This window comes from Oryzias latipes, chromosome 9 (genome assembly GCF_053564925.1).
Source record: "Oryzias latipes strain Hd-rR chromosome 9, Olatipes_Hd-rR_3.1".
Taxonomy (NCBI): Eukaryota; Metazoa; Chordata; class Actinopteri; order Beloniformes; family Adrianichthyidae; genus Oryzias; species Oryzias latipes.
This window is the reverse complement of record NC_136245.1, coordinates 14271955-14291951: the sequence shown is the minus strand read 5'-3', so window position 1 is coordinate 14291951 and position 19997 is coordinate 14271955. Positions and strand designations below refer to the sequence as shown.

The 19997-nt window shown below is 40.9% G+C and overlaps 3 protein-coding genes across 3 annotated transcripts; 1 reads left to right on the top strand and 2 right to left on the bottom strand.

Annotated features, from left to right (window-relative positions):
- Positions 1-1049: 1049 nt before the first annotated feature.
- On the top strand, positions 1050-8882 carry ccdc92 (coiled-coil domain containing 92). The gene is made up of 5 exons (XM_020706143.3): positions 1050-1166; positions 1281-1463; positions 4973-5140; positions 5479-5520; positions 7070-8882. Exons 3-5 carry the CDS (start codon positions 5005-5007, stop codon positions 7876-7878), a joined length of 987 nt encoding a protein of 328 aa, XP_020561802.1. The 5' UTR covers positions 1050-1166; positions 1281-1463; positions 4973-5004; the 3' UTR covers positions 7879-8882.
- A 1260-nt stretch (positions 8883-10142) lies between these two features.
- chmp7 (charged multivesicular body protein 7) lies at positions 10143-12979 on the bottom strand. Its single transcript, XM_011479441.4, has 10 exons — positions 12443-12979; positions 12193-12364; positions 11924-12109; positions 11701-11834; positions 11553-11601; positions 11355-11474; positions 11195-11293; positions 11050-11107; positions 10774-10974; positions 10143-10696 (listed from the first exon to the last, which is right to left on the bottom strand). The coding sequence occupies exons 1-9, from the start codon at positions 12685-12687 to the stop codon at positions 10775-10777; spliced, it is 1263 nt and encodes a 420-aa protein (XP_011477743.1). The 5' UTR covers positions 12688-12979; the 3' UTR covers positions 10143-10696; position 10774.
- A 409-nt stretch (positions 12980-13388) lies between these two features.
- lgi3 (leucine-rich repeat LGI family, member 3) lies at positions 13389-19009 on the bottom strand. Its single transcript, XM_004072539.5, has 9 exons — positions 18551-19009; positions 17793-17864; positions 17270-17341; positions 16343-16414; positions 16167-16238; positions 15888-16057; positions 15634-15798; positions 15466-15556; positions 13389-14749 (listed from the first exon to the last, which is right to left on the bottom strand). The coding sequence occupies exons 1-9, from the start codon at positions 18751-18753 to the stop codon at positions 14020-14022; spliced, it is 1647 nt and encodes a 548-aa protein (XP_004072587.1). The 5' UTR covers positions 18754-19009; the 3' UTR covers positions 13389-14019.
- Positions 19010-19997: the final 988 nt, after the last annotated feature.

The following is a 19997-nucleotide window of genomic DNA, read 5'->3' as shown; positions in this document are numbered from 1 at the left end:
GAGAGTGTCTTTGTTGGTGGGCATCTCTGAACTTCATGCACACAATAACTAACATAACTTGAGTCACATATATGGTACAGGGAGTTTTGGTGATTTCATCAGCCTATTTAATTCCATTAGTAATTTATTGCCATGATGATATTTGAAGCTGTGTGTGCATAAGAATAATCACTTGTAAGAGATTAAATCCTGCTGAGGTTTTTTTTCTTCAACCTCTTTCTGGCTGTCTGTCCGAAATTTAATTGGCTAAATCTTTTGGGCAGGCATTTGGGATCGCTTCAGAAAAAAGAAGCAATAGAGATAAAGAATGATTCCATTTATTTCACAAAATATGTTCCTCTTATACATGGCAGACTTATTCTCAGGCCAGGAAAGGAAATGGTGGGTTTTGTTTGGAGTTTGTATCACTTTACACAGTAGCTGTATCAAGAGGCACTCTAGCCAAGTTTCAGTTATTTTTTATGTCAGAAATAAAAAAGGGCCTCTAATTTCCAGGCTCAGGTAGCTCCAGACACATAAACTTAAAGTATAAACAATTGTTTTTTTGTGGAACAGATAAATCACAAAAGTTAAAATCCATTCTAGTGGTTGGTTAAGCTTGAGAACAGAAGGTTTACTCAAATAAGAGAAGCGTTACTTTTAATACTAGTTAAAGTCATCCAACTTGTAATAGGCAACGCAAAATACTAGTTTTACAATGCAAGTTTTGAAATGGACTGACTAATGACCTGGTTATGACTTATTAAATATTTCAAAAGAACAAACAACATAGTGCAAAAAGGAGAGTTCCAAACTTTTTCTGTCAAAATTAAATGTAACACTGCCCTCTAGTGTCTACCAGTGGTACGCCTTCCCTTTGTAATTTTACTTTTAATCACTGAAATCTCAATTTTCCTTTTTTTTCTCCTTTGTTTAATTTTAGGATTATTTTGATCAGCCTAAGCATATGGAGCAAGACGACAAAACTACAATTAGTCACCGCTGTATTGCAACAATTATTTATAATCGCTAGAGGGCAAAAATGTGTAACTGATAAGCATGGGCGACTTCTGTTGCCATGGTGATGACGCCGAAACCTGCAAAAAGGCCGCACGCCCTTGACAACTATTTCCATTCGTTCCGGTTAATAAAACATTTGTTTAATTGTATGTTTGGGCAATTTAAAGGTAAAAGTGTAACATTAAACCTGATCAAAACCATAACTCCGAACATGTAGCTGTTTTACAGTATACCGCATTCCTCTGATTTCCCAAGATGCATCGCTTTATTTTGTCTCGTAGCTCAGGGAGATGATAGCGAACTGACACCGCCACCCTCCGCTCTCACCCATCCTAAGCGAAGCCCTGTCAGCATCATCGACATGGTTATCTAGCTGGACTTGTCTGAGCCGGCGGAGCTTCTTTATGAAGCGAAAATTAACAGTGTTCACGAGCTAACCCACGACCGTGAGTCATTAGCTGAAGGTAGGCATTCCATTGAACAAGATTAAGGCGCTGTGCCGGCTACTGCTGCTATCTCGCTATGCTACATCAATAAATAGCGACGCATAAACGCTCAATCTTTCATTGAGAAATATAACAAATCAATCTGAATAATTTACGTATTTCATTATTAATATGAATTTATCAGTTGAGCAGGTGGATTTGTTTCATTTAGACTTGTAACTCTTACAATGTTTCTGCTTTAAAATTAAGCAAACCAATGACAACATTGCGGTAGATGTTAGATGTTGCGCATTTCTGTGAGATTTAATTTTGAAATAAACAAACTAAGCCTCGTTTGCGCGTCAATAATTCTTACAACGCGCATAAATATTCTTGTTTATGGGTTCCGTTGTTGGTGGGAATAATGTGGGAGATTGTTGTAAAGGAAGTGGCTTTGTTGCTGCCTGATGATGAGCTTGTTTTTGTTTTCTTAAAATGAGGCCAGCTGACTACAAGGACGGCATTTCTGATGAGCCCAAACAATGCAGTGACCGCATTCTTGAAGTCACCTACAAAACGTTATTTTGTATTTGATTTAATATGGTTGTGAGTCTTATGGAGTCTCATATGAAGCTGTAGTTCTGTCTGTGAGGAGAGTTGAACCTCTGGCGCCTCCTGGCAGGGCCCGCTTGGTTTTTATTTATGGATGCTGTCCGCAATGCAGGTGCTGAAGTTGGGGGTCTGTGGTGGAGGAACCGTCGAGCCTTCCTGTCCTGTTTGGTTGGCTTTGGAAGTGGGGGGTTTGCCTCTATGGTTCGTGTTGTTGCTTCTGGTTCTGGAAACCTGCTGTTGAAGTTTCTGGGTTGGAGACGTCTTTTTAAAAAAAAAAAAATTATATATGCATGTTTAAGATTTTGAGACTATGGTATTTGCGTGCAAAGGTGGAGCTTCATTGCAGAAAGTGCTGCTTTTCTTCGGTCCTGGGTTAGAAGACTCATATCAAGCTTCTGTGCTGCTGCAGTTCATTGATTATTTATATTCTCTGAGCGTGGCTAAAGGGAATAATGAAAGGACCACCTCAGATGACACCAGATTGACACTGTGGACCTTCACTTCCCTGAACTCCTCCCTTCCTCCTGACCCTCATGAATTTGCTGCAGGAGCCACTCTGATATGAGAATTGGCTGTGGTCATCTCTTTGTGATGTGCAAAAGCTTCCTGAGCTATTCCAGGAAAGCGCTGGGATGGGAGATGTGCTCAGCGAGCAGGGTTTACCGGAAGGACTCCATGTTGCTCATCAAAAATAGATTATCTCCTTAGCCTTTATGACACACACAGTATAGATGATTACTAGCCTGTGTTTTGGTGGTAGAGGGCTTTTCTTTTGCTCCTCTAAAACTCAATGAAAACATTCTGAGACCTGTTGAAACTAATTAGCACGTCCAGTCAGGTGATTTATTATTCATGGTGAGGTGATGATGTAACCATGAGAAGCTGTGGGATGTTTTGCACATTACACACATTGCACGTTAGCATTTGTTTTGTATTTGTTCTCTGGAATCAATGCCCTGCCAATGCTTTCCTCATGTATGACAGGAAATAAAAGTTGTTGGTAAAAAAGGCCAGAAAATTGACAGAAGGCAAAGAAGAGGCAGGAAAGCAAAGCAACTTATCAAGAGATTCTCTAAACTTGCCACACCCAGTGTCAACATGTTTAACCCTTTATGACTTCATTATCAAAATTGTGCTTTTTACTTTTTAACCTGGCATGACATTGAGATTTTCAAGATACACAAAGTCATTTTCATCAATCAAGAATCCAAATTACTTAGAGGTTTAAAAGTTAGCCTTCTTTTTTTCAAAATAAAAATAAATAAAAAAGTGTGTATATATATATATCTCATTGAATGTAATCACTACTAAGCACAGTTCCATGGCAGAAATTAAATTTTTGATCATTTTAAAATGAATGTATATGTTCTATTAAACTTAAAATTAATACAACAATTACTCAAAGTATAATACTTAAATAGAATATTTTCTCATATTTTAAATTAAAAGATTTTTATTTAGCTTTATGTCAACCCTCTGATTCTTTTATAGTTAGATTTTGGATTTTTTTTTTTGTATTGCTTAGCATTAAGTCACTACACTTCTGCTTCTTTAAAATGTTTCCTTTAGCATTCCAGCATTTTTTTCATAACTCACTTTCTTTTCAAACCAAGGATCAACAACCTTTAACACTAAAATAGCCAATAAATCCTGTTTCTTACAGACTAAAACCCAGCAAGAGCCACAAGGTCCAACCTCATGGTCTAGAAAAGCACACTTTTCTTATATTCTGTGGCCATTATGCCATTACTTTATAAAATATAGCTTTTAAACAATTAAAATTATGACAGTGTTAGTTTTATTATTTTTCTTTTGACAGCAGCACATACAAAAATAAAATATATCCTGTGCCAAAAAAGATCCTAAAACAGCAGATGTACTTGCAATTATCCCTGAAGAACCTGGCCTCTTATCCATGAGGCATAAGATAAGAATATGAGTTCAAATTTATTCTAACAACAAACCACTATGACAATACATCAAACCTTTTATCCTCATTTTGCTGAACCCTGTTTTAAATTAGATTAGATTAGATTTTTTTTATTAATCCCACGAATGGGAAATTTCCTTGTCACAGTAGCATGGAGTTTGGCACAAGTATGTACAGACAGTAATTAACAAAATATACATTTTAGAAAGAATATTTACAAAAATAACAGTGTTCTGAAATAATGAACAGGGAAAGAGATGTGCAGGAATATAGAGTCATCTGTAATTTACATTTTTTGTACAGTGGAATAAAAAAACTAAAACTAAAACTATGAAAACTATTTGCTTAGGCTGAGGTTGAACAGCCTGATGGCAGCTGGGATGAAGGACCTGCGGTAGCGTTCCTTTTTGCATCGTGGGTACAGCAGTCTGCCACTGAAGGAGCTGCTGAGGTCTGAAACAGTCTGATACAATGGGTGAGAGGGGTTGTCCATGATTGATGTCATCTTGGCTAACATCCTCCTCTCACCCACCTCCTCGATGGAGTCCAGGAAGCAGTCCAGGACAGAGCCGGCCCGTCTGACCAGCTTGTTCAGTCTCTTCCTGTCTCTCTCCGAGCTTCCGCTGCTCCAGCAGACCACTGCATAAAGGATGGCTGAAGCTACCACAGAGTCATAGTTAGACATTATTAAAGACGGGGCGGTCGACCCATGATCATAAGATTGTAGGTTCAATTCCCACCTTGCACACCCATGTGTCGAAGTGTCCTTGGGCAAGACACTGAACCCCACCCTGCCTCCGGTGGAAGGTTGGCGCCAGTGTTCGGCAGCAGAGCCGCCACCGGTGTGTGAATGTGTGTGTGACTGTGTGAATGGGTCTGTGACTGTAAAGCGCTTTGTTGTGTTTGTTAACACGGTGGACTTTGTTTGTGCCAAATAACTCCTTGTTGAGAATGAAAGAGTACTTTTGTTTCATTGTCGTCCTTTTTGTCTCTCCTCTGTGTGAAGGTTGCTGTTGTGGTTCCTCCTCTAAAATCACTATGGCATCTGCAAATGTCACACTGGAAAACCAGCTGCACAGTGCACAGAAAAACCTGCTCTTCCTCCAGCAGGACCATGCTAACACACTGAAGGGGCTGCATGCAGAGATCCGTAGGCTCCAGCAGCAGTGCACAGGTGAGCGGCTGCACGACCTTGCTTCACAGCTCCATTAAAGCAACAGTAACTCTGCACCGAAAAACAAGAACAATTGTAAAACAAAGTATGCGGTACTAAAAGTCAACAAAAACTATAACTGTTCTTAGTCCTGTGGTACTAAACGTAATCGGGCTGTTTAAGATCACTTAGTAATCAAACAAATCCTCTAATGTGAAGATCTGAAATCTGGGAGTGATGCTTTAACCATTAATTAGCTGCTTTATTTTTGAAAATTCAAAATTTGTCTTAGTTTGATTGATTCTAAACAATAAAGAGCTCTCATTAACATTCTGTTTGTTTTTTATCTGTTTCTTCAGACCTGACCTACGAACTTACTGTGAGAAGCTCTGATCCCTCGAGTAAGTTGTCACCATGTTATGACACACCTGTCTGGCTGCTTTTATGTACATGTGTGAATGCTTTCTGATGGGAATTAGGGCACTCACACCAAAGTGAGAGGCTAAGAGCCTCATAATAATTCTGGATCAGGTTTGTCCAGCAAGTTGCAAGGCCCTCATTACCTCCTTCTGCACCCTAAGAGCTTTGTTTTTGTTCGAATGCTGTGTTTTTGGCTGCATTTATTCCTCCTGCATTGGGCTTTGAAACACCTCGAGTGTTTATGTCCCAAGATTTCAAATATGTGTGTTTTAGGATATGTGTTTGTTGTTGAACAAAGCTTTTCTGGATTGATTTGGTTAAACCCTCATATCTCATGTCTGGACTCCATCATGTTAGCCTGGGACATCTCAGAGACTGGAGAGCAGGAAATGAGATTAGGAGTCACAGCACTAATGCGCAGCCTCCAACCTGCTAAGTGCAGCTGCTCTGGCTGCACTGAAAATGCACCAGCCCTGCCCTGTGAAAGAAAAAGACAAGAAATGAATTCATGCATGAATTGGTGAATGAGAGTAATATAACGCTAATCTTTTAATCATTTACACACTCAATAATAATCATAATGATAATAATAATAGTAATAATAATAATAATAAAAATGTATTATTAGTTTATTATTATTAATTGTATTATTAATCATTTATTCCATTCTGCTTGCACATGTTTTGGGCTGTGTGGGAGGAGAGGACAACAGTGATGGAGGTCAGACGACAGCTAGGCTATATCTTCTCGAGCTGTAATTTGAGTCTGGAGCCATCTGACCGCTGCAGATGAGTCTCTAAAGGTTCATGTTGTCTGTGCCAGCCGTCATGCTGTCTGTCTAATTTACTACAGATGTTTTATTTAAAGACCTACTCCAATGAAAATTATGTTTTTTATGGTTTCTAACGTGTTCTTGTGGCATTTCTTATGGTAAAAGACCTATATAAAGAAAATTAAGTTTAAAATTGCATTTCTAAGTATTTCTTCATTCAAATCAGTGTTAATCAGGAGCAGTTGCAAAAATGCTGTGGGGAAAAAAGCCTGTAATGTTACAGTTGGTGGGCCACAAACGCCCTGCTCTGCTCCATTTGGATGCATCCACTAGCAGACAAATAGATCCATGGACGACTTCATTTTCTTCATTGAAGCTTGCATCTGGCTCAAAGCTACACAGCTGAATAGCTCCAATATTGCTCACCATTTTTGCTGCACCGCTAATGTTAGCTTGGCATTGTGATGGGCTGTAAGCTAGAGAGTAAACAAAGGGATGATGGGAAATGAGGTTAGGCTTATTCCAAACCAAAACTCAAAGGTAAATTTCTAATGAACTACTGCTACTCTGCAGAAACTATGTCCTATGAAACGACACAGGTTTTTGGATTTGGGATAAAAACAACAATAATAATTAAAAGAGCACTAGGAACATTTTTACAATACCTCAAAAGATGAATGGAGCGGGACTTTAAGTTTTTCGTTTTGCAATAAAGGTTTTATACAGCTTCTTTGTGTTTTGTTTTTCACTCCTCACAGACGACGGTGAGATCAAATGCCTGGAACTGCAAAGGCGATGTGAAGAGCTTGAGACACAGCTCAAGAAGAAAGAGGAGGAGAACACGGAGCTACTCAGGGACCTTGAGCAAAAGAATGCCATGATTTCCGTCCTAGAAAACACCATTAAGGAGAGGGAGAAGAAATACTTGGAAGAGCTGAAGATGAAGAGCCACAAGCTGGCTGTTCTGTCTGGAGAGCTGGAGCAGAGAGCAAGCACCATTGCTTACCTCACCTCCCAGCTTCACGCCACCAAGAAAAAGCTTTTAGCAGGTAGCTCCTCTGAGGCCAGTCCTAATGTGAGTCCTGTCACCTCATACAAGCCCACCCCTCCTCCTTCTAAAGACAGGCAGCCTGAAACTCCCCGTCGGCGCATGAAGAAGAGCCTTTCCCAGCCCCTCCACTCAGAGCTGACTGAAGTTTACCGCCTCGGCTCAGACGGCAGGCGGGTGGTGCTTCGGGAGACGGTCGAAGCCATGCCCGACCCCACACCCTTCCTTCAGGCAGGGAGAGAGTCTCCTGAACTGCAGGTGGTGCGCGAGCGGCCTGCTGTCATCCCGCCCATCACCTCTGACCGCTCCCCCATCCCCCCACTTGGTGCCTCGCCCAGTCCCCGTCACAGCCCGGCCCGGGACCGTCAGCACAGGGCTCATGTGGGGGTGGCCCACCGCATCCCTCATGGAGCTCCTCCCTTGGCCCCAGTGCACACAGAGCTGGAGACCCTGGCAGTGGATCAGGTCAGCGAGGAAAAGGTCGTGCGGAAGCGCTCCGGAGCCGACAGGACAGTCTGACACTGCAGAGCTGAAGTGCACACAAGCCCCACACTCTGGTGGAGCACAAACACAGTACCCTGTCCAAACAGGAGGAGCCTGACCCACTGTGTAGCCTGCTTTTCACAGCAATATAATCAAATGCAAAATTATTATTTTCTTGTATTCCATAAGGAATTGTTGTCTTTTTACATTTGCAGTAAAAAAAAAAGTTTCTGTAAAGCATGCCAAATTTTCCTGTTTATCTTCCACAGAGACTTATCAAGGACATCCTCATTTTTCTTTCTTGCACCTTTTTTCAACCTTTCTTACATACAACAGATTATCAGCCAAATACCTACATCAGTGCCTGTTTAGCCAGTTCAGTCACAGAAGCTGTGAAATGTAATCATGGTTACTGTTTATCTACCCACAGTACCTTTGTCTGATCCATCTTCTTCAAATACAGGCTGTGCTTATCAACAAGCTATATAACAAGCTGCATAGAATAGTAAGAAAGCTACTACTCCCCAAATGTCGTACTCTGTGATACTTGTATAATCTCGTTCCTGTAGGCATAAGCATCGTGATGTGCAGCAGAAATGTGCAGGTTTACAAAGTAAAAGCTTGGAAATTAGGTTTTTTCTTTGGTGACCAAAAGAACAAAGCACCAGGGTGGACATATTTCAGTGCAGTATGAGCTGATCGTGAGGAGATGTGTGAGCACGACAGGAAGAGGGCAGCAACCGCCACACACAATCATTTTCAGTTCACACGATGTTTCATTGATTGTTTTGTGATACAAGGGCATTTCTAAAGTCCTATCACTGCTGTGATAGGACTTTGTGATATTAACTGTACTTTATAAATGCTATCAATTTATATGATTCTTTCTTTTTTAATTAATGGTTGAATATCAAGAAAGAACAGATAATCACTGTAGTTTCTGCACCACCGATTTCCAATTTTTTTAGTAGCCTGCTTTTCACAATAAGAGCACCTGTCATTAAAATATACAAATTAATATAATAAAGCTAAGCTATTTGGGTTTGGTTATTTGTTTGTTAAAATGTGTGAGAAACTGCAGTTTTAAACCATCCATCACTTGACACTATTGTAAAATAGACTTGGGTTATAAATACATACTATATATAAGCTATGGCTGGACAAAAGTGTTTTTAAAGCTAATAATGTAATTTAGATAATGTCAATATCATAGCTATTATTGTTGTAAATTTTATTTAGGAGTTTATACCCTTGATAATCTGTTTGTTCTTTCTTCAAGTCACTGGCTCTTTTGTCTCCTTTATCCCTTGTGCTATCCTTGGCACTTTAACATTGGGAGTTGGGTCATCTAGACCCACTAGACAGTGCTCTGAACCTTTTTTCTTCAATGATTTGTGATCTTCAGTGGTTTCCATGGATTACATGAAATCTTTCCACCTTTATCCACCTTTGTCATGGTAGGGAGAACACATCAATGTAAGGGTGGGGTCATCTAAGATAGCACAAGGGTTAAATGTGATTTTAAAGTAGATTCCTCCAAACAACAGGTGATCAATACCTTTGCCCAAACACAGCAGCTGCCTCAGTCTGCAGGGTTTCTGCGTCGGAATAGCCTGCTGTTGAGTTTGCTGTGCAGTTGAACACCAGCACACCTGTACTTCCCCACCTCTTCCTTGACCCTTGTGGTATCTTAGATGACCCCACCCTTACTTTGACGTATTATTCCTACCATTACAAAGGTGGATAAAGGTGGAAGATTTCATGTAATCCATGGACACCAGTGAAGATCACATATCAATGAAAAAAAAAAGGTTCAGCGCACTGTCTAGAGGGTCTAGATGACCCAACTTCCAACGTTAAAGTGCCTAGGATAGCACAAGGGTTAAGCTAAATAAATACCTGCCGCTGATAAAAAAAAATAGGGAAGACCAGAACATGCTAAATACAGGGCATATGCAATTCCACGATCGGACACTAGGGGTCACCCTCAAAGCACACATTTGAGTCAGGCATCTTTTCTTTTTCACTGCTGCTGTGGTCAAGCCATTACTGTTAGTGGGTAAGCGTTATGTCCATTTGAATCCAAAAATAAAATAGCTTTTTTTCTTAAATAAATAAATAAAAACTAAAATAAAAATGATGTATTTAAAATTAAAAAAAAAAAAACTTCATTCTAGAATTGTGTGCTCCAATAATGTTTTTAGCGTTTTCTGGCTTTTAAAGAAAATAAAAATGGATTTAATAAAACTTTTGACAGAGGACTGTTACATCTCATACAGATACCACAAAACAAAAAAAAGTCATGAAAAATAAATTTTATTATCCAAACACACTGGGTTTAATTCAGAAAAGTAGGCCTCTGTGCTCCTCAGGCCAGTTTTGATGAGACTCAAGATGGTCGTGACGAATCATTTGGCATTCTGATTACTCTATTTACAGCTAAGAATGACACTTTAACACACCTCACTCAAAACAATGACACAATAACCATTTTGCTGAATTTAAAAATAGCCATACTGATGAAAGGGTGAAAAGCTTAAGTCAAAGGAATAAAATGACAACAGAGCCATTACATTTTTGGGGAAAAACTGTGCGTAAGAAATAAAGAGGGTTCGCTAATTTTAAAAGGCCTCAAAGTAAATAAATTATATATAGATTTTTTTACATTGCAAATAGATATTTTATTTGGGTGTTTAAGTCAAACCCTGACCATTTTTCAGAGATTAAGTACATTTTTAGACTATTCAGAATGTACAGCTCAGAGGAGAACTCTGATCCGATGAAGGCATACAGACGTCTCACTGCATTGGCTCCGATGTTTTGTCTTCCGACGCTGATTTATTGTGTTGAGAGTCTGAACACAGCAGAACCCGTGTCATTCCCGAAAAATGTCAAATCACTTCTAAAAATGACTCATCTAAAGCTGCACACCTTAATCTGACAGCTTTAACTGCTCCAGCTTTGCCTCCAACCCATCAGAGACAACATTTAGGGGACTGCGAGGAACATCTGGCAGAACGCTCAGGATCTGCTCGCTGAAACTGACACCGTCTGCTGGAACTGAGGCCGAGTCTGGATTTCCCTCCTCTAGCAAAGACTTCAGTTCTTCCTCCAAACCATCCATGTCTTCATCTGCAGAAGGGAAAAAAGCTATGATTTCTGTGGACAGAGGTCATTAAAGATCAGAGGGATGGAAAAATGCCATACCTGCAGGATTCACACCACTGGAAATGGTTCGATTGACTTCATCTTGTGTGTCGCACAGCTATTTTCAGAACCAAACAAAAAAAAACAGAGACTAGGTTAGAAATAAATTAAACGGAAAAACACAATTAACGAACTGAAAATGTACCTCCTGAATTTGATCCACCAGACTCTCTGCACGCTCCACAGAAACATCCTTTAGAGACAGCCTTAAGGCAGCCACTCCCGTCTGATATGCCTGCATCACCTAAAGACCAGCATGTTCAATTTGGAGGTTTAGACAACACAACACCAAATGCACCTCTTACCATCTTATCAGTCTGTGACATAGCTATTCGGTCCAGGATTCCTCTGATGCTCTCCATTTTGGCAAACAAGTTGTTTGCCCTCTTTTCGATCCTCTTCTGGCTTCTCAAACACCTGAGAGCCTAAAACAGAGAAATAAGCTAAGAGAACCAACTGCAAACAAACCCGATAGTTTACACACACACACGCATGATGACTACCTGAGACTTTTTTCCTTCGCGAAGTAGATTTCTTGTTTCTTCCTTGCACCTGTGAGCAGACAGGCATTAGGTTCCACACACAACCACATTAGGAAAACTAGTTTGTTTGAAGATCTACAGGACTTATGACTGTCATCTGAAGTCCGACCTGTCAGCTTCCCTTCCCAGTTTTTCCACCCGCTCTCCCAGGAGTTTCTCACTGCGCTGCAGCTGATAGATCCCAATGTCGACGTCATTCAGGGGAGACACGCGCTCCTGTCCTGCCTGACAAAACTTCACAATCTTTGAAGAACACCAATGGAAAAAAAAAAACATTTATAGGCACAAGAAAGCTTCCAAACAAAATAATGAGCTTTATTTAACTGAATTACCTTCTCTCCCTCATGCAAACTAACAATCACTTGCTTATCCTTCTGCAGCTGGAGCAGGGCCATGCACAGGGTGCTCTCATCTGCACAGATGTCAGAGGAGAGCACACAGAGCTCCTGAAAAGAGAAGATGGAGCAACTGGATAATTCACTGTTCCGATAGAGCTGAAGGAGTTCTGCTGCTTTCTCCTAAAAGAAGAAGAAGAAAAGAAGATTAGGCTGCATCTGAATGAAAGCTTTCTCCACTGAAGGACAATCAGAGCTGGACAAACCTTCACTATTTCAATCACAACAAACGAGTCCTGCAGAGGAACCCCTCCACCTCCCAGCAGGGTGGAGAAGGTCCACTTTAGGGGCTTCACTAGCAGGAGGCCGACGCTCCACGACACCCAGCCACAGTCCACGCTGGCGGCGAACTCCGACTCCCTCTGGATCTTCCCACCTCTGCCGGAAGGCAAAGCAAACACGGTGAGCGAGGCGGCTGACAGCGGAGAGTGTCGAGGCTCGACCCGCCGCCGTTACCTGGCCATGGACTGGATGACGGTCGGCAGCCCCAGCGGGGATCTGTCCTTCCTCCTGAAGGTCTCGTTCAGGTCCTTCAGGTTGATGCACACAGAGCCCCGCTGCCTGCAGCTCCTCATGATCAGAGCCGACCAGAAGTCCATCTTGCTGTCCCAGTCCGTGACGTTCACTTCTCGGTTCTCCTTGAATTCGGAAAACATAAAATTCATGCGCTCGTCGTCCTCCCATTCAGTAGGTAGAGTCATTTCAGAGCTCGGGTCGGGTGCGTGAAGCAGGCGAGAAACAAGACGGTTTTGTCGGTGGTGAGTTAGCCAAAACAACAGGCTAAAGTGGGCTCAACAATCACTTCCTGCTTTCGAGAAGTAGCAAATGTCACATTAAAAAGTCCAGAAGTTCAGACATAGTCTGCTGGAGGAAAATCCGGGACTGTCGCTCTCATTTCAGCTGTAAAAATAACAGAATTCAACCAACAACCCTGCTAACATCAACTAACGCAACAACAAATGGGGGGTAGTTTGGGTTTGTGTTCATGCCCGCGCAGAGAGGCGGAGATAAATGTCCTAGTGCTGGTTTCTTTGTATAACTTCCGCCCACACGGACGCTTTGAATAAGTAAAGCAAGCGCATCCACAGCCTCAAGAATGTTGCATTTGCGGCGCTATTGCGCATTAAAAATGTCTAAAAATGCTTGATGTAAAAAAAAATGTTGGGTTTTTTTTGCCACCGCAGCTTAAAATTTAATCTCTTGTTGCTTTTCCTGTTAGATTTATGCGAACAGAATTTAAAGTAAAAACTTGTCCAAGTCTGAACAAAATTATTTTATAACATTTTATGACTGATTTTATAGCCATTCAAACCCATTAGATATATTTTTTGAAGCACACAATTATACACTGAATTTAATAAACTTTAATATTTTTTTTGTTACATGATCATGCCCCAACCAATTTCTTTTCTTTTAAATGTTTTATTTTGGTCAAAACAAGCTGTTCCAATGGTTAGGCCTAAATGAAAAAAATAAACATTTTGTTCATCAACTCACAAATAGAGATATAAACTAAGCAACACCCCATTTTTTTTTAATTTGGTGGATTCATGTTTATTTCTGCTCGTTCCATTTTTGATCCGTTTTGTTTTGTTTTTTTTAATTTTGCAGAACAATTATAACAATCCAAAACTCATAGAACTCTTAACATACAAAAAGAAAATATTAAATCCTGTTAGCTTGTTACACAGAATCATGCAACAAAATTCCTCATTCACTGTATAACAGAAACATCTAGACTGTGTTACTTTGATGATTCAGGGACTCATTTTGTCAACATACATACATGCTGATCACACACATGTCAGTTCTGTACATTTAACAGCAGCCAAAGATGACAGTGCACTTTCTGTGGCTGAGCACAAACAGTGATGCGACACCTGTTAAAATGGGATTTCATTCAGATGTTAACAGTGCATAAAAATAGAACAATCGTTACATTATTTGTCTCAGCAAACATTTAGTCACATGGCTTAAACACTTTGCAGTCTTATTTGGTACATTTTCTATTTATAACGAAACACGTCATATTCTCATTTGGCACTGAGATCCACCACCAGGTGCTGGTAAGCCAGGGTATTTCCTTTGAAGCTGGCAGACAGAAGGAAGTCCTTGTCATCCACAGATACCAGGTTGAACCCTCTTGGGGCTCTCATGTTGAGCTCCTGGAAGGGCTGAAAGCGCTGGGTGAGATCATCCCACAAGTATACCCTGGAGAAGGAGAAATCACTTCCCAGAATGAGGTACTGGCGGAGGCCCACAGAGAAGGGATAGACTGCCATCGAACCCCGAGATGGGAGAGTCTGGATCTCTACAAAACGCTGGCCTTCCCAGCGGAGGATCTTGGAGTCACCGATGAAGCGGGTGAGGCAAAGGTAGAGCGCTCTCCTCACCCAGAAGTGCTTGACCATCTGAACATCAGCCACCTCTGTTATTTGGGAATGGAAGACAAACTGCTTTTGGCTTCGGTTCCATTGGTAAACCACTGGTGTCTGAGACGCACTTGAAAGGATGAGATGAGGCTTTCCCCCCACGTCCAGGAACTCTACGTGGGTGTCCCGATGCCAGGGATGGAGGGACTGATGGGAGTAGAAGCCGTTGCTGTTCCAGCGGTAAATGCTGGTGGAGCCTGCCTTGGAGCTGTCAGCAACCACAAAGTACCACTCTTCATCCAACTTGAAGGTCTCCACAAAGTTGGGCTTCCTCACACGGCTTGTGTCGATGTCCTGGATCTTTATGAAGCGCTGGGGATCCTCTTCCCACCTGATTTTACAAATAGACAGTCATTGGAAGCTCAAAGCCTTTCGAAATAAAACAATATCCAAATATTTCATTAACTAATGAATTTTAGGACCATAAACATATGGTGGGCTTAAATGGAGTAAAAAAATAATAAATTCATGTACAATGAAATAATAATTTAAGGCATACTTAAATCTAACCTAGACTAGACCATTTAAATTATTTTAAATATAATTTAACGTGTAATTAAAAAGTGTGATTAAAGTGTGAATTGCATTTTCTCCCCATGCATGTTCTCCAGGTACTCTGGCTTCCTCCCACCGTTTAAAAACACGCTTCACAGGTTATCGGTTACTCTTATCCTTCCTAGGTGTGAATGCGAGTGTGTATGGGTGTGTGCTTATGGCCCTCCATCAGACTGGTGACATGTCCAAGATGTCCCCTGCCTTTGCCCATGAGTGGCAGAGATAGGCTCCAGCAACCCCATGACCCCAAAAGGGACAAAATGGGTTTAGAAAACAGATGGATGGATCATCTCGACAGATTTATTTGCCTTTAATTCTTTTACATTTAATTTTTATAGCGTGTTACCATGTTACAGTAGTTCTTGTGTGAATTTTATATTTTTGTACTCTAAATGAATGGAAGAATTTATCAAAAATGTGTTGTTTGATCCACTGTTTCAGCACAGTGAGCAGAGTGAATTCATTTTCATGTATTACTAAAGAAAGTCTTACTTGTATATATGAGATCCTCCAAATAGCTGAGCCACAACCATGTAGAGAGTGTTGTTGATCACCACAGGCTTGCAGTACACGGCAGAGCGAGCTTCAACAGACACAGGATCAAGTGCATCAGGCTTTCTCTTCTGTACAACAGCCACTTGTTCAAAGTCCTCCACTTACATGTAATGTTGTGGGAGCTCCTGAAGACCATCTCCACATGGTCCCAAACATACAGCGTGCAAAACCCTGAGTCGGGCTGAGCAAAAACAACAAACTGATCCTCACTGAACTCGTAGGACTCCACAGACACAGAATGGAAGGGGAACGTTTCATAGACAGCAAAATCTGCAGGAAGAGGAACCACAGTGATGGATGGCCCTCAGAATAACACCTCATTGAGCGGCGCTCATGCAAGGCGATGGTTTAGCTGAAACCTGCGCTGATGCAGTTGAAGTCTCTGGGTGTGAGATCATGGATCCTGCGACCTTGGAACTCAAAGGGGCTGGCACAGTAGATGGCAGGAACAGACGTGTTGGTTTTCTCCATCCAGTCCACCAACCACTTGATCTTACAGTCACAGCGGAACGAATTCCCTCGCAGGTCTCTGGGAGAGCAAAAACACAAGTTAAACTTGGAAAGATTTGAAGTCCAAGTTTACTGAACCCCGTAAGAGAAGGTAAAATGTCAAAATGCTGTGTTGGCTTCACACTTACAGGTCTGTCAGGATTTCCAAGTGTTTGAAGAGATCTCTGGGCAGGTGCTGCAGGTTGTTGTTTGACAGAGACCTGCAAATTAACAGTAAAGCGAGACAAATAATACTTATCTGTTGTTTTTTTTCTTCATAATTTACTGCTCAGTTCTGGTTCTTTTCAATCAAGTTGATACTTACAGATGAGTTAAGGATTTGAGCCCTCTGAATGTGTGCTTGGACAAACTCTGGATATCATTATTCTCAATGAACCTGAGGATAAGTTAAAACAGTCTGATCACACACGATGACAGATGTTGATGGCAGCCTCTGAAATCTGGCCACGTTTGCAGAATTGGATTATTTTTATTCCTGGTTTAGAGCCAGTCTGCTCTAAATGCTGAGATAAAATACCAGTTGTTTGGTTAGAATTGTGTTTTCAATCCAAAAGCAGTGAATCACGTTCCCTATATTTGCTTTGCTTAGTCATTAGATTTACATGGAGTGCACAAACAGGGCTGCAGCGAATACCCTGTAACACAGACCTGCACTGCACATTATTTTTGATACAAAACACCTTGTATTTAGATATTCGAGCTATTTTTCCAGGTTATGATTTGTTTTAACATCTATTTCCAAGTTTTTCTCAAAATCAGCTCAGTCGTAACTTTCTTACATCTTATTAAGAGCTAGGATGAAGAAATAAAATTTCTTGTTAAGTGAAAATGACTTGCTGCCTGGACAGATCATTTTACAACTTTCTAGTGATTTTTTTTCTTAAGATGACTGTTCTTTTCATATGTTTAGACTACCTCTTGTACAGTGTGCACTCTACCGTGCAGTAAGCAAACATTTCAGTGAACATCAATTTGGCTGATGGCATTCAGCCTTCTTCCAATTACTAAAGCAAAGTGTTTGCTGACAGATGAGGATTTATTTTCAGCTTAATTTCCACTGCAGAGTTCCTGCTTTTTCAAATCTTAGCCTCGTGTTCCATTATAAAACAGACCCAGCTTCCATGAATGTGTGACAGAACTCAATTTACAACATTAAAAATCACCTATTTCATCTGAAATTCTAAATAAAACTTTTCCATTCTGTGAACTCAGTTGATTTTTGGACACTCACAAGTATTGGAGGTGGGATAGACCAGCAAAAGCATCATCAGCAACAGTGGTGAAAGTGTTGGAGTTCAGGAGCCTGGAGTAGGAAAATGAAAGCATTCCATCAAGAAAGTTAAATATATTATAAGGTGTTATTAATTAAAGTGAGCAGTAAGGCATTTTAAGGACATAAGTGTAAGGACTTTACAGAAACTGGGGCAGACACAAAGACAGAAACCTTCACGGTGGCTGCAGTAGAGACAAGCAAACCTTTGTGTGACCACACTGAACTGAAGGGAGTCAGTCATTGGCTATGAGACTGATACTGAGCCACTTATAACTGCTATGTCATCACTGCTTTCAATAACCATTTATCTGCAGGAGGCAAACTCAAGAAATTCATTTGTTCCAGTAAAATAAAGCTGTGCTTTTAGCAGTTTTGCATATTTACTTAGGAGCAGCAGTGAAGTGGCTGTTAAATGAAAATGAAGTGACGGTTAATGGTGTCTTAAATGTCTAAAAGTCTTGTCATTGGGGGCATCACTCACAAGAACTGCAGCAGGTGAAGGTGCGAGAAAGCCCCCTCTGGGATTGTTTGAAAGGCTGCGTTCACCATCGTCCTGTTTGGACAGAAACATAGAACGCATCAGAAGAGTCCTGTCATCACAGCAGAGGTCAGCCAGGCTTTGAAGTACCACTTTATGCATGTCAACATGGAAACATTTCTGACTTATAGATGCACACATGTCAAACTTCTTCCTGTTTTTATGATGTACAAACTGTTTTTTTTAAAACGAGGGCAGAAAACTTTGATCTTTTTTTTCATTAATAGGTCACAGACTTGCTGCTCTGATTTAACACTTCATTAAATCCAACCCCTAGTCAGCTTTCCCTCCATCAATGTTCCCATTTCATTTTGAGTGCGCCATTTATTGACTGTAATTCTCAATGCTCTTCGAGGAGTAATCTCTCAGAGGAGAAGCACATCTCCTGCACAGAACAGGAATCTATTGTTAGTCTTCATCTCTGGGGGTTGACAGAAACAAGAATATTCTCTGGAAACTAAATTTAGTGTGTGGTGCCGTGAAGGAAGGATCGTCACTGTCACTGCTTAAGAGAAGACGTGTTGCATCCGCACAGCAGGAGAATGAAACACATCCAAATTCACCTATGAATAATTAAAGCAGAGGCAGGGATTTCATGCATCATTACATAATCGTGGGTGACATAAGTGTTATAAAGAGCCTGCATGGTGCGAATACTTCCTACCGAGAGACGGTTTTGGTTGCATGAAGAACAGACTCACAGAGAGATGATCCCAGGAGGAAAGCTTTTGGGGATGGTCTTGGTGTCCACACAGAAGGCACTGTCTTTGGTGCAGGAGCAGGTTGCAGGGCAGCGGGGTACCTTGGAGGCTCTCCTGGCAAAGGATTCCCTTGGCAGGCAGAGCCACAGACACAGAAGGGAAAAGCAGACCAGCCTCATCCATTTCTCCCCAAGTCTCAGCATTGTCACTGGTGGAAAAAATAAGAAGCTGCTGGAAAGTGCCTCGGTGAGGTGCGATGGAACGACTGCCTGCCAGCAAAACTGAGTGCAAAACTGATGGAGACAGCAAGAGAGGGGAAGGAAGAGGAGGGAGGGGGAGTCAGGGTAGACCTGTGTATTCTCAGTTGATGTGGGTGCTCTGCAGCCCTCCAGTGGGTTTTATCTATGTTCTGCGAGTGGCACTCCTGCCAGCATCCACTCGGCAGGAACGATGAACAGTGAGGCTCCTGGAGCTTTGATCAATTATTTACCAACACGAGCAGAAACCCTAAAAGCAGCAGCAGGAAGGGAAAGGTGGGGGCGTTGTTCACATCAGCATTTCTCACAATTGTCTGCAGAAGACCGAGCACATGTTCTGTTGATGTCTTCACTGCTCAGATTTTATTTGTGCTTTGAAGTGCAAATGAACACAAAACTAAAATCAAATATAGCTTACATATGCAATATGCAAACAGGCATGTATCGTATAACCATCACATTATGACAAGTAATTTAAACTCTGATTTATTGTCTCAATTCCCAATTGTTTGAGTTGTACAATAATGTTGTTTCAAAAATGTCATAATAACCAATTTTATAAGTAAAAAGTAATGCTCATTATGTGAGCGTTTTTCAAAATTATTATTAATGACATTTATTTACGTATTTACATATTTCTGAGAGGATTATTTTTGTAAATTTTGAAAAAAGAATATGACACTGCTTGATATGTTATAGGCTACTACCATAAAAGCTGAAATATTTTTACATTTTTAAAGATAAATGTGATGGTGAAACATTACAATTTAAATGACAAAAATATGACAAAAATATTCCCGATAGACCAGCCAGCTGATAGATAAACAGAAAAAGAACCGAAACGGCGGGAGAAATGATACCAATCTGTCTCACCAGAGGGCGCTGTTGTCCCTTAAATGAACTCTGTCTGGCACTCAGTGGCGCAATGAGCAAATGCGTAATAAGTACCAGGCATTACCAGTTTTCTTGCACAACGGCTCTGTTGTCAAGAGCAAAGAGACTATGTAGTGTCTCTGCTGCTCTTAGACACAACATGTGGCCTTAAGCATCTGATCCAGATTAGATTATTTAAAAATAAAACGTATAAAGCATATTTTTCCTGATTAGAGCACACTGTGTGTTTATGTAAATAGATGATTTGAAAAACATTTCTAATTAAAATTTAGAATTTATGTGTATCTAAGATTTTA